The 13,386-nt window shown below is 43.9% G+C and overlaps 1 protein-coding gene across 1 annotated transcript in view; it reads right to left on the reverse strand.

Annotated features, from left to right (window-relative positions):
- Positions 1 to 1,893: 1,893 nt before the first annotated feature.
- The window catches only part of HSF4 (heat shock transcription factor 4), an 83,911-nt gene continuing 72,418 nt past the window's right edge, over positions 1,894 to 13,386 (reverse strand). Inside the window, exons 8-13 of the mRNA XM_040408989.1 lie at positions 12,498 to 12,622; positions 10,069 to 10,293; positions 8,905 to 9,010; positions 6,858 to 6,923; positions 5,448 to 5,532; positions 1,894 to 2,027 (exon numbers count right to left, since the gene is read on the reverse strand). Of these exons, the coding sequence (XP_040264923.1) occupies positions 1,894 to 2,027; positions 5,448 to 5,532; positions 6,858 to 6,923; positions 8,905 to 9,010; positions 10,069 to 10,293; positions 12,498 to 12,622 (741 nt within the window). The remainder of the gene's footprint in view (positions 2,028 to 5,447; positions 5,533 to 6,857; positions 6,924 to 8,904; positions 9,011 to 10,068; positions 10,294 to 12,497; positions 12,623 to 13,386) is intronic.

A 13,386-nucleotide genomic window follows, 5' to 3' on the forward strand; every position in this document is an offset into this window, starting at 1 on the left:
ACGTGTGGCATTAATCCCTCAAAAGCCAGGAGAGATTTACTATTCATGTGCAAAGCATTGATGGCTCTGAAGAGGTTTTCCATTTTTGTCTCATTTGATGGTTTGCTCCTGAATCCTGTTGATTATACATACATTCAAACGTGAAGGTGCCTTACACAGACACCCAGAATCCTCCTCTCCCCTGCTGAAAATGAACCTTCTGCAAGATATAGTATTACAGTATACAGTAGAATGAATCCAGATAGATCTAAAGAACTGGAAGAACTGGATATGCCATCTCTTTATGAGTGGTAGTGGTGGTCCAACCTCTGGGAACCCCACCAATCCTGATAATGAAGGGGATGCAGCACAGTTTGAACACTATGGAGGGAATGTATCAAAACTGGCGTGTGCTAGGCCAATCTTGATATCCCCTGCTCTGCCATGTCCCACTAAAAATTTTCAAGCCAGCACCTGGATCTGATTACTTGCGTAATTACATGTAATTAAAAATTTTGTATAGCCAGTAAGTTATTCAATAAAATCTATCTGTATAACGCCACCTGCTGTTTGTTCTTTTTCTTAGTTTTCTGTCCATGTCACTGAGGTGGATGCACATGTGCAGTTCCATCATTCAACTGCCTCCTGAGCTGTGATAGGGGGAGCATGGACACGCCTCCTGAGCTGTGATAGGGCAAGAGCTCCACCAGAAAGGGCATGACTCGTGAGCTGTAGCAGAACAGACACTCCCCTTGAGCGGTCAGCTTCATATAAATCTAGCAGAGCAATGAATGGGGAGATCTCTGGATCCATGTGAAGTACAGGGCTGGTTCTAGCTTTGTTAGAAAGAGATTGTTATGTACAATATGATGTCTGATCTTCATTTTTTACACTTGCAGCAACCCATGGGAGAAGGCAGAGAGCATGGGAATGGTAGTTGTTACACTGATCAGCGTAGTGGTGGTTCGGAGTGGATGCCCTCACTCTAACACTCGCTAGGGCTGTGCAGTGGTCAGAGAGCGCACTCTTTTCTTCCCTTGGGGTACATCCTGGACTTTGATGTCTGGTTTTTGTTACATTAATCATGGTATGACCCCTTTAAGTGCATCCTCCAGCAGTCCATGCACCTACTCAACTTTTGAGAAAGTGAAGAGGGTGGTGTAAAAACACCAAATGCTGATAAGTTTGTGACAGGGTTTGCATATGGGGGTTGATAAATCTCCTCCTAAGTCCTTTTCTGAGATTTCCCTGCAACGCAGTGCTCCTGACTACACATCGGAGCAAATAAGGGCAGCATTGTGCAGGAAAAACAGTGAAGGAGACAGAGCACTGTAACAGAGTAACATACACTTCATTCTCAGGTTGGGTTGAGGTCCCATAGGTTCCTCTAGATCAGGCATGCCCAACCTGCGGCCCTCCAGCTGTTGCAAAACTACAACTACCAGCCTACAGCTATTAGGGAATGCTGGGAGTTGTGGTTTTGCAACATCTGGAGGGCCGCAGGTTGAGCATCCCTGCTCTAGATCATAAAGTAATGACATATCCCAACAATAGGCATTCACTTGATAAGAGTGGTGTAACCCTTCAAAACTAGATTTTCAAGCAATTTACTGAAGAAAATACATTCAATTTGGCTTGATTTAAAACACCAAAGCCATCATCCACCACTTCCATATTGTGTGTGCAGGGAATGAAGATAAAATAGGTGAAAGGACATTATAATTTTATACAGTTTGGGGGTTGGTCTGGATCCCTGAACCCAAGTCCAAGATAGAATTCTGAAAAGTAAATATTGCTCATTTCTGGCATCCTAGTACTGTATACAGTGCAGTAGCTCCATTTTCATTCATTATACAGTGTTCCAGTAAAGTGGCACTCTACATATGGCATATACTGTATATTAAGATGTAACAGTTATTCATTCCTCTCCTCTGGAGGGTGCAGTCTAAGGGCAGCATCGCCTTGAAGAATGCCGCTGGAGAGGTAGGACGCCACACTGTCATCTGTACCGAATAGTGACGAGGATCCTGCTAGGTTCACCATGTCTTCTGTCAGGAAATGCACTGCATTCTCGATATCTGGTTCTTTTCCTGAGAAACATCAGAAATCTATTAAATATTGTAAGAAATTAGAGGAATGCATAATCATCACAGGGCAAACATCAGTGCAACTCCACCCAGAACCGATCACATTGCCCAGGCAATTTTTTTCTTTAGGCATGTGCTAGTGCAGTATCCTAGACCTCGAGGTATCTGCAAATGTATTGTATTTAAGTTGTATATTAGACATTGCATGTGCATTTTTTATGTTTTAGCCATACATTCCAGTAAAGAGGTATGGCAGGCAAATGGTTGGCAAGAACAGGGCTTACCACCATATTCGTCCCATCTTGGTAAGAGTAGGGTGGTTCTGCTTCCTGCCAGGAGGGGTAGTTCCTGTGTAGTCCAGGAAGGGAGAGGAAGCACACTTCAGAGCTCCTGCTCCTGGAAAAAGATTTCTCCAGAAAGACAGTCTCTATTGAGCCTCGAGCAAACACTTGAGAGGCAAGACAGCAGAGGGAACATCTGAAAACTGCATTACAGACACTGCTGTAAGGTAAGAGACTACAGCTCAGACACCCATCACCCAAACCACAACTAGGCCAGATAAAATTCAAGTCTAGACCCGACAGTGTACATGTACAGTACAGACCAAAAGTTTGGACACACCTTCTCATTTAAAGAGTTTTCTTTATTTTCATGACTATGAAAATTGTAGATTCACACTGAAGGCATCAAAACTATGAATTAACACATGTGGAATTATATACATAACAAACAAGTGTGAAACTACTGAAAATATATCATATTCTAGGTTCTTCAAAGTAGCCACCTTTTGCTTTGATTACTGCTTTGCACACTCTTGGCATTTTCTTGATGAGCTTCAAGAGGTAGTCCCCTGAAATGGTTTTCACTTCACAGGTGTGCCCTGTCAGGTTTAATAAGTGGGATTTCTTGCCTTATAAATGGGGTTGGGACCATCAGTTGCGTTGAGGAGAAGTCAGGTGGATACACAGCTGATAGTCCTACTGAATAGACTGTTAGAATTTGTATTATGGCAAGAAAAAAGCAGCTTAGTAAAGAAAAACGAGTGGCCATCATTACTTTAAGAAATGAAGGTCAGTCAGTCAGCCGAAAAATTGGGAAAACTTTGAAAGTAAGGGCTATTTGACCATGAAGGAGAGTGATGGGGTGCTGCGCCAGATGACCTGGCCTCCACAGTCACCGGACCTGAACCCAATCGAGATGGTTTGGGGTGAGCTGGACCGCAGAGTGAAGGCAAAAGGGCCAACAAGTGCTAAACATCTCTGGGAACTCCTTCAAGACTGTTGGAAGACCATTTCAGGGGACTACCTCTTGAAGCTCATCAATAGAATGCCAGAAATAAAGAAAACTCTTTGAATGAGAAGGTGTGTCCAAACTTTTGGTATGTACTGTATACCCACAAATGCTAAGTTGCAGCCATCCAACCTGTCTCCATACCTCCTTAACTGGTGCCAGTTGCTGCTACTGAATGTAAGTTATATTTTGTATTAAGTAAAAAGAGATTCTTATATGTTCACCTCTGGCCTCATTCTTTAAACTACATTTACACTTCACTGATACCCAGGGAGCAACGGCCTGAGGGAGTACACTGTGACACAACTCCTCATCAGGGCCACTACCACTCTCATCCTCTGCTCCAGCTCCTCAGGAGCTTACTGCACTAGCAAAATAATTGAACTTTTATAAGAATTTACAAGTGTTTTTATCTTTTTGAAATCCCATTATTCTGTGATTTTACATTAATTATTTTGTGAAAAATGGCTGTGGGACTGAATGCAAAAGCAACTACTGTAACTAGCAAGAGTCATAACCCAGTTACACACTAGGGGATTCTATGGTCATTTAGCTCTGGCCTTATTTTGTGCCTTTTGTTTTTACATTGCCGATGGGTTTGGCACACAGGTTCTAAGCGGTTAAAACCACGTAAAAAGCTTATTGGATGCATTTTTGTTTGGCTTTTCAGTGAGGTTGTGGGTGAAGCTCATCTATTTAACATGTTTCACATGTGGAAAATCAACCAGATTGAAAACTTGGCATAAACGCATGCATTTTTTGATGTGATGCACCCAACCTGACCATCTAAATAAACTTGCCTAACCAAGATCTTGCGATGTCTGTCTCTCAGCCCAGTCCCTAGGACAGTGCTGGGGGAGATCAGGAGCACCACGTGAGGCAATCGCCCAACCGTTCTGAAGGAGAGAGGGGATGGCATGTACTAAAGTTACCATGCTGACCAGCCAAGCTTTGGCAGGTTAGCTAATCAGATACTTGGAACACTGAACCATCCATGGCTCTGGCTTGACGTCCAATCACAGGTATAGGTGGAGGATTTAAATGAGGCACTGACTGCTCAGTACCTGTGATTGTGTATAGAGTCCTGGCTCTTGTTTGTGCTTCGGTACTTTGTGTCTGAACTCAAGACCTTCTAGTTAGCCCTCTGTTTACCAACCTTGGCTAGTTACACTGATTAACCTCTCATCTACTGATTTGGCTACATATGTACTCTCCAGGTTAGGACCTTGGCTTGTTCAACTAATTAACCTCTTGTCTGCTGATTAGGCTACATCTGTACCCTCCTGGTTTTGACTTCAGGTAGTTTGATTATCCTTTCTGCTTTCTCTTGGTCATCTGTTCTGGTCTGTGACATAACCTGGGTGTTTAGAAGACAAGACCAACCTGCCTTGCAGCGGCTTTGGTGAATACCTAAGGTTTGCCTTATTTTCTACTAATTGGAGTGGTGTATGATGACAGGTAGCTGTTTCTGAGTTTTTTTGTTTTTTGTTTTGCTGTGGTTCCTGTCACAGATCTCTGTACCTAACACCCTCAGAATAAATTCAGAATATTTTAGCTAAAGTGGATGTGCAGTGCACAGACATTGATGACCTGTTCTCAGATTAGGTCATCAATATCAGATTGGCAGGGGCAACTCCCGGCACCCCCGCCGATCAGCTGTTTGAAGAGTTAGCGGCGCTTATGTGAGTGCCACTTCCACTTCAAGATTACCTGTGCATCATCTCGCTTGTAGAGGCGGCACAATTTGATTACAATTGCTTGTCCTATTGAGGGGGAATGAATATCTGTGCACTGCACATCCCCTTTAGATCTTTGAAGTACCCTCTTCCCCTGCCTCTAGCCCTCACACCAGCTCTTATCTCTCCCTTTGTTTTTCAGACAGGAGCCATGCTTTCAGAACTAGATGAGAAACATTTTCTGCACATGGAGAAGGAACCTGTCAGTTCTCTACTCGCACTTGTTGACACAGGAACCAAGCACCGCACTCAGAAATGGGAAGAAGGGGGGGGGGAGTTCAGAAACATTTCCACTCCTTGGGCCCAATAACTTGCCCATGACATGCTCACTTTTCATTTGAAATATTAGTTTTACCTGAGCAAGAGTTGAACTGTGGATTCATCTCTTTAGGATGCATTTCACTTGCATTCCTCTCCAGATCCATCGAGAGCTGTTGTACCTGAATATAGACCATAAAATGATTAACTACTATGACGTAGTATATTTTATGTGCTAATATTGCTAATCCCTAGATGCATATTTTTAAACTTTAAACAAAAGTGAATTTATAGGTCCTCCAAGATGTTTCACCTTCCACCTTTACTGATTATGGTGGCCAGATATTCAGCATCAGGCCAGACAGTCCGTCCAGTTTCCTGGCACAATGTACTCTGTCCGGCGCAGGGCCCGGCACCGTTACAACGAGGTGGCGTGACTTACTAAAGTTGGGGGCATGGCTTAGCAGAGTTGGGGCATGACCTGCAATTTTCTCCTTTTTGGCGGGTGTAGGTGTCACTGTTCTTATAAGCCAGAAAACTGGTGTAGAAGATGACATACAGTAAGTGGCGAGCCTCTGGCCCTACCCCCTCCGGACTCTCAACACGCCTCCGCTTCGGGGAAGAAATGGCCAGCAGAGAAATGGCACTTGCACAACAGTTTTGTGCAAGTGCCATTGAAAAAGTCGGAAACGTGCAGTTTGCACCTTTTTCACTGTACAAAAGTGATGTATTTTAATGGTAAATGTGGGCCAGTATGTCCTACCTGCATCAATAATACATTACTTGTACTCAGGGCTAGTTTTAGAGGGAAGGTGAACTGGGCAATTGCCCAGGGCCCCCATTCCTAAAGGGAGCCCCTTACTCAGCTGCTCCATAGCCACTGCCACTGGGAACTGCACACAGTCATTATTGTGTGGCACACTCTGTAACAACAACAGCAGTGACTACGAACTTGCACTGCATGAGCTGACGCGTGATGACGTCACCGTCATGTGATTAGTGCAGGAGGCAGAGCTCAGCGGTGTGAAGGACCTGTGATGACACCACCGTCATGTAATCAGTGCAGGAGGCAGAGCTCAGTGCTGGTGAAGGACCTATGATGATGTCATCATCATGGGGTCAGTGCAGGAGGTGGAGCTCAGTGGTCGTGAAGGACCTATTATGCTGTCACCATCATGGGATCATTGCAGGAGGCAGAGCTCAGTGGTGGTGAAGGACCTGTGATGGCGTCAGGATTTTAAAAAGTGAGGATGTTTCTGAGCTAAACTAAGGTGTGAAATACTTGGCAGGATGGTTTGGGATGATGCTACAGGGTGTTTTTCAGAAACCGAACAGGAGCATTCCTTCTGCTAAAGTACAGAGGAGCACTTAACTGACAGCTAACTGGTACTGAACCTGCACAAATCAGAGGAACCTGCACCACCTTTAGACATCTAAGTGTTGAGATATCTGGTACAAGGAGAATTCTTTGCAGAAGTCACTTGAAGTAAAACATAAACATTCTCACCGATGACAGAGAGGTGTCCACAGCTGGAAGACTCCATTCACCTACACAGAGGCCGGCACTGAAAACCTGCAAAAAGTATTACTCTTGTAATATAATCAGGATACATATTGTATCCACGCATAGGACACTCACTGAAACTATACATGGGCATAAATCTAGTATATTGTCATGGTTATACAATTTCAGGATGGGCCTACACAGCAGTGTTGGTTGTGTGACCATAAAATGTGAATATGTTATGGTATGATTTGGATATGAGTCGCATGTGATTTGGGATTTGTAGCACCCATTAGACAGTAACAAAAAAAAAAAAAATAGACATGTCAGTAGTGTTGGACTAGGGTTTTGTGGGTCCACAAGAGAAAATTATTCTTGAGGCCCAACCCCTATATCATCAATAAAGTCTAATAGGTTTTGAATCAAACTAATAGACCCTAGTGGCAATTGATTAGCTCAAAGGGCAACACAATTTGTTTTTCCTCCTAAACCTTTGGGATCATCTATGGTATGGTCAGAATCTGGGCCCACCGGAGGATCCTTTTATACTCTGGTGGACCAGTCCAACCCTAAATATTAGTTACATGGGACCTACATTGAAGTCTATGCTGATGAAGAAGTATACAACCTGCAAACAAAAATCCAGCAGATTTGGATTTTTTGCCACCGTCACATATCAGACACTTGTTGTTTACTACAATGTGACCAAATTTACAATCACTTGCAATGTCGCATTGTGATCTGCATGTTGTGTGACCAAAGTCGCCATGTAACCCTACTCTAATATAAGGAAAGTAGATATGTCCTTAGTTTTAGAGAAAGAACCTAAAAAGGTTCATCTTAAGGTTTTTCATGCTATCCTAACATTCAGTGTTCTTTTTTTTTCCCCTTCTGCCCCAGTGAAAGTTGTACTGGGAGCCACGTGCAAGTATATCTAGGAAATACTCCTCCATCCAGTACAATGAGTAACACACCATTTAGTTGTGGCCTAGCCAAGGAGCAGCGTGCACCATGACGTGGACATACACTTAGGATTAAGCTCAGCCACAAAGTGACGATCCAGCCATCAACCTGTCGGGAATACACTGGGAGACATACTTTTAAAAAAAAGTGTAAAAAAAACAAAGCTTAGTTTCAAATAACTTTGGCCCAAATTCCAATGTGACAGATCACTTCCTTGCATAACATTTTAAAATTTTAAAATGTTAAAATCTGCCATTTGAATTGACTTCTTTTATTCTTACACTTCTCTGTATATATACACACTATTTCAGTACCCCAGACCTGGGGGTATCTGCAATAGTTTTATTTGTATTGTAATGTTATGTTCCTGCCGTACATTCCAGCATAGGTGAAATATGGTTGGCAATGGTTGACAGGAACAGGGCTAATCACCCTATTCCAACTCCTCTTGTTAGGAGGTCCTCTTGTTAGGAGTGGGCTGGTCCTATTTCCTGCCAGGAAGGGGAAGTACAAGACCAACCAGAGGGGAAATAGGAAGTTCATGTCAGAGCTCCTACTCCTACTGTACTCCAAGGGACTGTATACAATTCTCCTGTGAGACCTTTACTCCAGGAAAAGTGTCAGATGCAAGAATACTGCTTTAGAAAAGCTTCATTGTGCCTACACACTAGAGTGATTAGCAAAATCACTGCTTTAAAGAACCTGCTGCAGGGGAGTGACTATGACTCAGACACTCATCAGCAAGATCTCTTCCTGAACAGTCAAACACCAAGACTGTATCACATTGTGGACACCTATATCCACAAGTGCCTGCTAGTGCCATTTAATTGCCACCTAACCAGCCACCATACCTCATCATCTGGTGTGCCAAACTGTACTTTGTCCCTAAGACTGGGGCTGGATGTTCCATAAGTTATATGTTTACTTCTGGCCTGATTCTTTAAACTACCTTTTTACTGTACTAAACCCCAGAGAGCAACGGCCTGAGGGAGTACACCGTGACACAACATCTCATCTAGTCCACTACCACTCCCATCCTCTGCTCTGGCTCCTCAGGGGCTCGCTGCACTATCCGAGAAATACTTACATCTAGAACAGCAGCAGAATCCAGACTATAATGCTGACTTCTGAGCAGCAACTGTAGTCCTTCCAAATTGACATCAGTACTGTCCAGAGAGTCTGGCAGCTCTTCCCTAGAAAAATGAATTGCCACAGTTTACTCATGCCTTTTTTAGGTTACATCCATGTGTGGTGTGCAGGGGTGGATTGGCCATAGACCTTACAGGGAAGTTTCCCGGGGCGCCGAGGCCGAGGAGGGCACCTGAGCCTTCCTCACGGCCGGCCAGTAGAAGTTTTTGGGGATGTATTTTGTCTTGCTGGCAGTATTTTGTGATGCACTGTGGTATTTGGCTCTGTTGGGGTGGTATAACTGTGCCACATCTATGGTTTTCTGGCCCTGCCTTCCATCAGCCAAACTACAAAATAGGGCCACTTTCAGTATTTTTTCCAGGACCACTTTAAGTTCCCAGTCCGCCCCTGCTGGTGTGTGGTTCTGACTTTAATACAGGGTGCAGCGGTTGCAGCTAGTTCCCTCTTACTCGGTGCCACCAAGTCTCCTTGCTATAGAAGGAGGATTTGGATAGTGTCTGAAGGCTCAGTGACATAGAGCCTCTACAGCCCCACAGTGAAATATAGCACTGATTAAATATTATTTGCAGAGCCAGATAAAATAATAAAAAAATGGTTAACCCTTGACAGGCTGCCAGCATGGGCAAGAAAATGGAAGATTAAATTAAATTTTGATTTGAAATTTAATTAAATGAAAACGAATGCACATAGGCCACGGTAATGGTATGGGGACAACAGAACAACAAAAGGACTTAGGTCTTCTGGTTACAAGTTAGATAAGCAGCAGTACTCAATGTCAGACTGCAGCTGCAAAAGCAAATAAGATTTTAGGGTGTATAAAAAAGAAATCCCAATGTACCCCTCTTCTTGAACATTGGATTCCGTTTTGGGATCCGCATTGTAAAAAGCATATGGGAGAACTACGAAAGTTTCAAAGGTGAAGGGATGGGCGGAGGAAAAAAAATGTCTTAGCTTGTTGAACCTAATGGACACGTGTCTGTTCCTGTACCACGGCTATTGTGAGTGATAAGGTGCCCATAGCCTGCCTTGTTTATGGACCCACTGTTATTCCCCTGCTGATGCAAGTCACCAATCATAATATGATGATCCAATATCCACCAACCTTGCCAAGGAACTCCTTTGTCCTCGTGCCTCCAGCTGTTGGGATCCTGAGGGCTGAGGTGGACTACAACTTTCTTTTCCTTCCAGTATGGATTGAACCATTGCCACTGGTAACACTGGTGGGTCAGTGCATGCACCGCAACCGTTTAGGGAGACATCTGCTTCGGATGATCCCTTTACTACTGGACTGATCGGCTCTTCTTTGATCAGTAGAAGACACTTGCCCCTATAGGTAAAGCACACAGAATGCAGATACAATTTTAACTCCTTCACAGCTGAGAACTTTGGCATCTAGATGACGACATCAAGCGATATATCATAAGAGTAAACATTTTTTCATTTGTAATTCAATGGAAATAATTTAACCAAACAGCAACATCCAAAAATGTGTAATCCTGGCATCAGCTGGAAACATCAATTAAAGGGATTGTCCCACCATATGAACATATCCCCTGTCCACAGAATAGGGGGTAATACCTGATTGATGGGGGTCTACTGCTGGGACCACCAACAATCACAAGAATGAGGTGCCAGAGTGAATGGAGCAGTGGTCATGCATGCACTTTGCCACTCCATTCAACTCCATGGTACTGCCAAAGAGGAACCGAGTACAGTTCTCACCGATATTTGGCAGTCCCACACAGCTGAATGGACGGCCATTCCAATCACTCCGGTACTCTGACTTCTAATTCCTGGGATCATGGCTGTTTCAGCAGTTGATCCCCCACTGATGAGATACTTAGACTGCATAGGGGATACATTCTTATGGTGAGAGAACCCCTTTAAGACATCATGGAGTCACCATTAGGCCTCATGCACACGACCGTTGTGTGCATCCGCGTCCGTTCCGTCATTTTTCACAGTTTAGCGGAGGTCCCATTAATTTCTATGGAGCTGTGAAAAAAAACTGATAGTCCTCAGTTTTTTTTCCGCGTCTGTGATCCGTGATTCCAGTCCGTCAAAAAAATATAACCTGTCCTATTCTTGTCAGTGGAAAACGGAGGACGGACCCATTCAAGTCAATGGGTCCGTCAAAAAAAACGGACGCACAACTGGTATGTCATCCGCGTGTGTTTTTTGCAATAAAATTACACTTTTCATTAACCTTCCTTTTTCCCCCCCTGTCAGACAAAAAAAAAGGAAGACACAAGGAAACACAACTGAAGCAAAACCGGACACGGACCACTGAAGCCAAATCACTGACAGTGAAAAGACACTGTCGTGTGCATGAGGCCTAAGACCACAGAAATATGATATTAATGGAGACAATACATTTGGGGCCTAAATGATCTGCCCAGATAGAGCAACTTAGGGTCTTCTTACATTGGCTCATGCCATGTCAATAACAAGTGACGAACGACCTTATTAAAGTTGATGCAAAATGAATGGGGGGTGAGCCATCGTTATTATGATCACTCAGCCCCCATTCACTTTGCATGAACCTACAAAAAAACGAGTCTTTAAATAGCCAAATGTATAAGAATAAAGTTTATTAAATTAATCGCAATAATATAAAAAGATGAAAAACACAACCACTGAAGTGCGGTACCACCTGAGGGACACAGGGTGAATGTATAAATATATCACATGTAAAAAAGGCTATGTAGGGTCAGTATAAACACCTGAATGTATACAATTTTCAGACGTATGTATGGGTCATGAATTTAAAGTGCCTATTGTCAAATACAAATTACGGTACTCAGATAAATCATAAGTCTGAAAGAAAATTACAAATACCCCTCACAAAGGCAGAAAAGTAAGATCATACAGTGAGACAAAGCTTACCCATGCTGGTACTGACAACCTCAGGAGGACCGCATGCCCCGACGCACGTTTCGGCAAAACACCTTCTTCTGGGGGAGAAGAAGGTGTTTTGCCGAAACGCACGTCATTTAAAGACTCTGTTTTTTGTAGGTACATACTATTCTCATGAGTTGGCTTTTTTTGAGGGGTATTTAATGTTGAGACTCTTGTTGGCTGGTAGCCTATATGTTCCCATTCACTTTGCATAGCGTCGGCAGCATGTCCTCTGTTCACAGGATGATGTGCTGCAGATAAATGAGGACTTTAGGTGCCAATCAAAGAAGCAATCACCCAACAAACACGCATTATGCTCCGCAGTTGGGTGATGAGTGGAACCTTTACAGGGGCCAAAAATCGGGAACAAGCGTTTGTAGGAATTTTCATTCCCAATAACTGGTGCAAAGGGGCCCTTAGCCATCCAAATGTATAGCTACATCACATACTGTATATCCATAATGTCACCAACTACTAAGGTATCATCAGCTCACAGCGGTGGTAACACAACAGGGCTGAAGTGAGACATGGAAATGAAACATGGCAAAAGAAAAAATTGTAGACAGAAAATACAATTTCCTATATGATAATGTTCTGTATGGATCCAGCTCTAGATATCTCACACATCTTTACCTTTCTCCTTCAGTGCTAGGCTGGGCAGTCACTGCGCTGGTGGGTAGAGTCTCTGTCACATCCGATATTATAGGCCCAGCACTGACAGCAGGACTGCTCAAAGAGGAAGCTGGATCTGTAGATGGCTACAGGGAGAATATATGAAAAAATCACAGCCAACTGTGAAGATCGCAAGGTACAAAGCAGGGAAAACTCAAAAATATAGACCTACTTGCACATGCCCCAACATGGGCACATGCTCAGAATACAATAGCACACTGCTACAATGGCGTGTTGGTTTCTTGAGGATTTAAATTTGGGCCATTGTTTCTATGGTGGTTCATGTTGCCACTATACTATGCGTCCTGGCCTTAGTTACTTGTGGGTGTGAATTATTGCCAATGTGTTTGTATCTCTCCTCAGTTCAGTTTTGCATGATTTAATGTTCCCTGGTCTTGTTTTTGCATTTGTTTGTCTAATGACTTTGTTAAAGGAGTTGTCCGGGTTCAGAGCTGAACCCGGACATACCCATAATTTCACCCCGGCAGCCCCCCTGACTTGAGCATCGGAGCAGTTCATGCTCCGATGCTCTCCTTTGCCCTGCGCTAGATCGCGCAGGGCAAGGACTCTTTTGTTTACAATCACACACTGCCGGGCGGAAGCTTCCGCCCGGCAGTGTGTTCGGTGACCTCACCGGCTGTGATGGGCGTGGTTTAGCACTGTCTTAGCCGTTTTACTAGCTAGGGCAGCGCTAAAGCCCGCCCATCAGTGCCGGTGACGTCACCGGGCTTCCTGGCAGCCACATGGAGAGCCCAGTATGTCACCGGATCTCCAAAAAATGCGATTTAGCGCAGGGCAAAGGAGAACATCGGAGCATGAATTGCTCCGATGCTCAAGTCAGGGGGGCTGC

Source organism: Bufo bufo, chromosome 10 (assembly GCF_905171765.1).
Source record: "Bufo bufo chromosome 10, aBufBuf1.1, whole genome shotgun sequence".
NCBI classification, from domain to species: domain Eukaryota; kingdom Metazoa; phylum Chordata; class Amphibia; order Anura; family Bufonidae; genus Bufo; species Bufo bufo.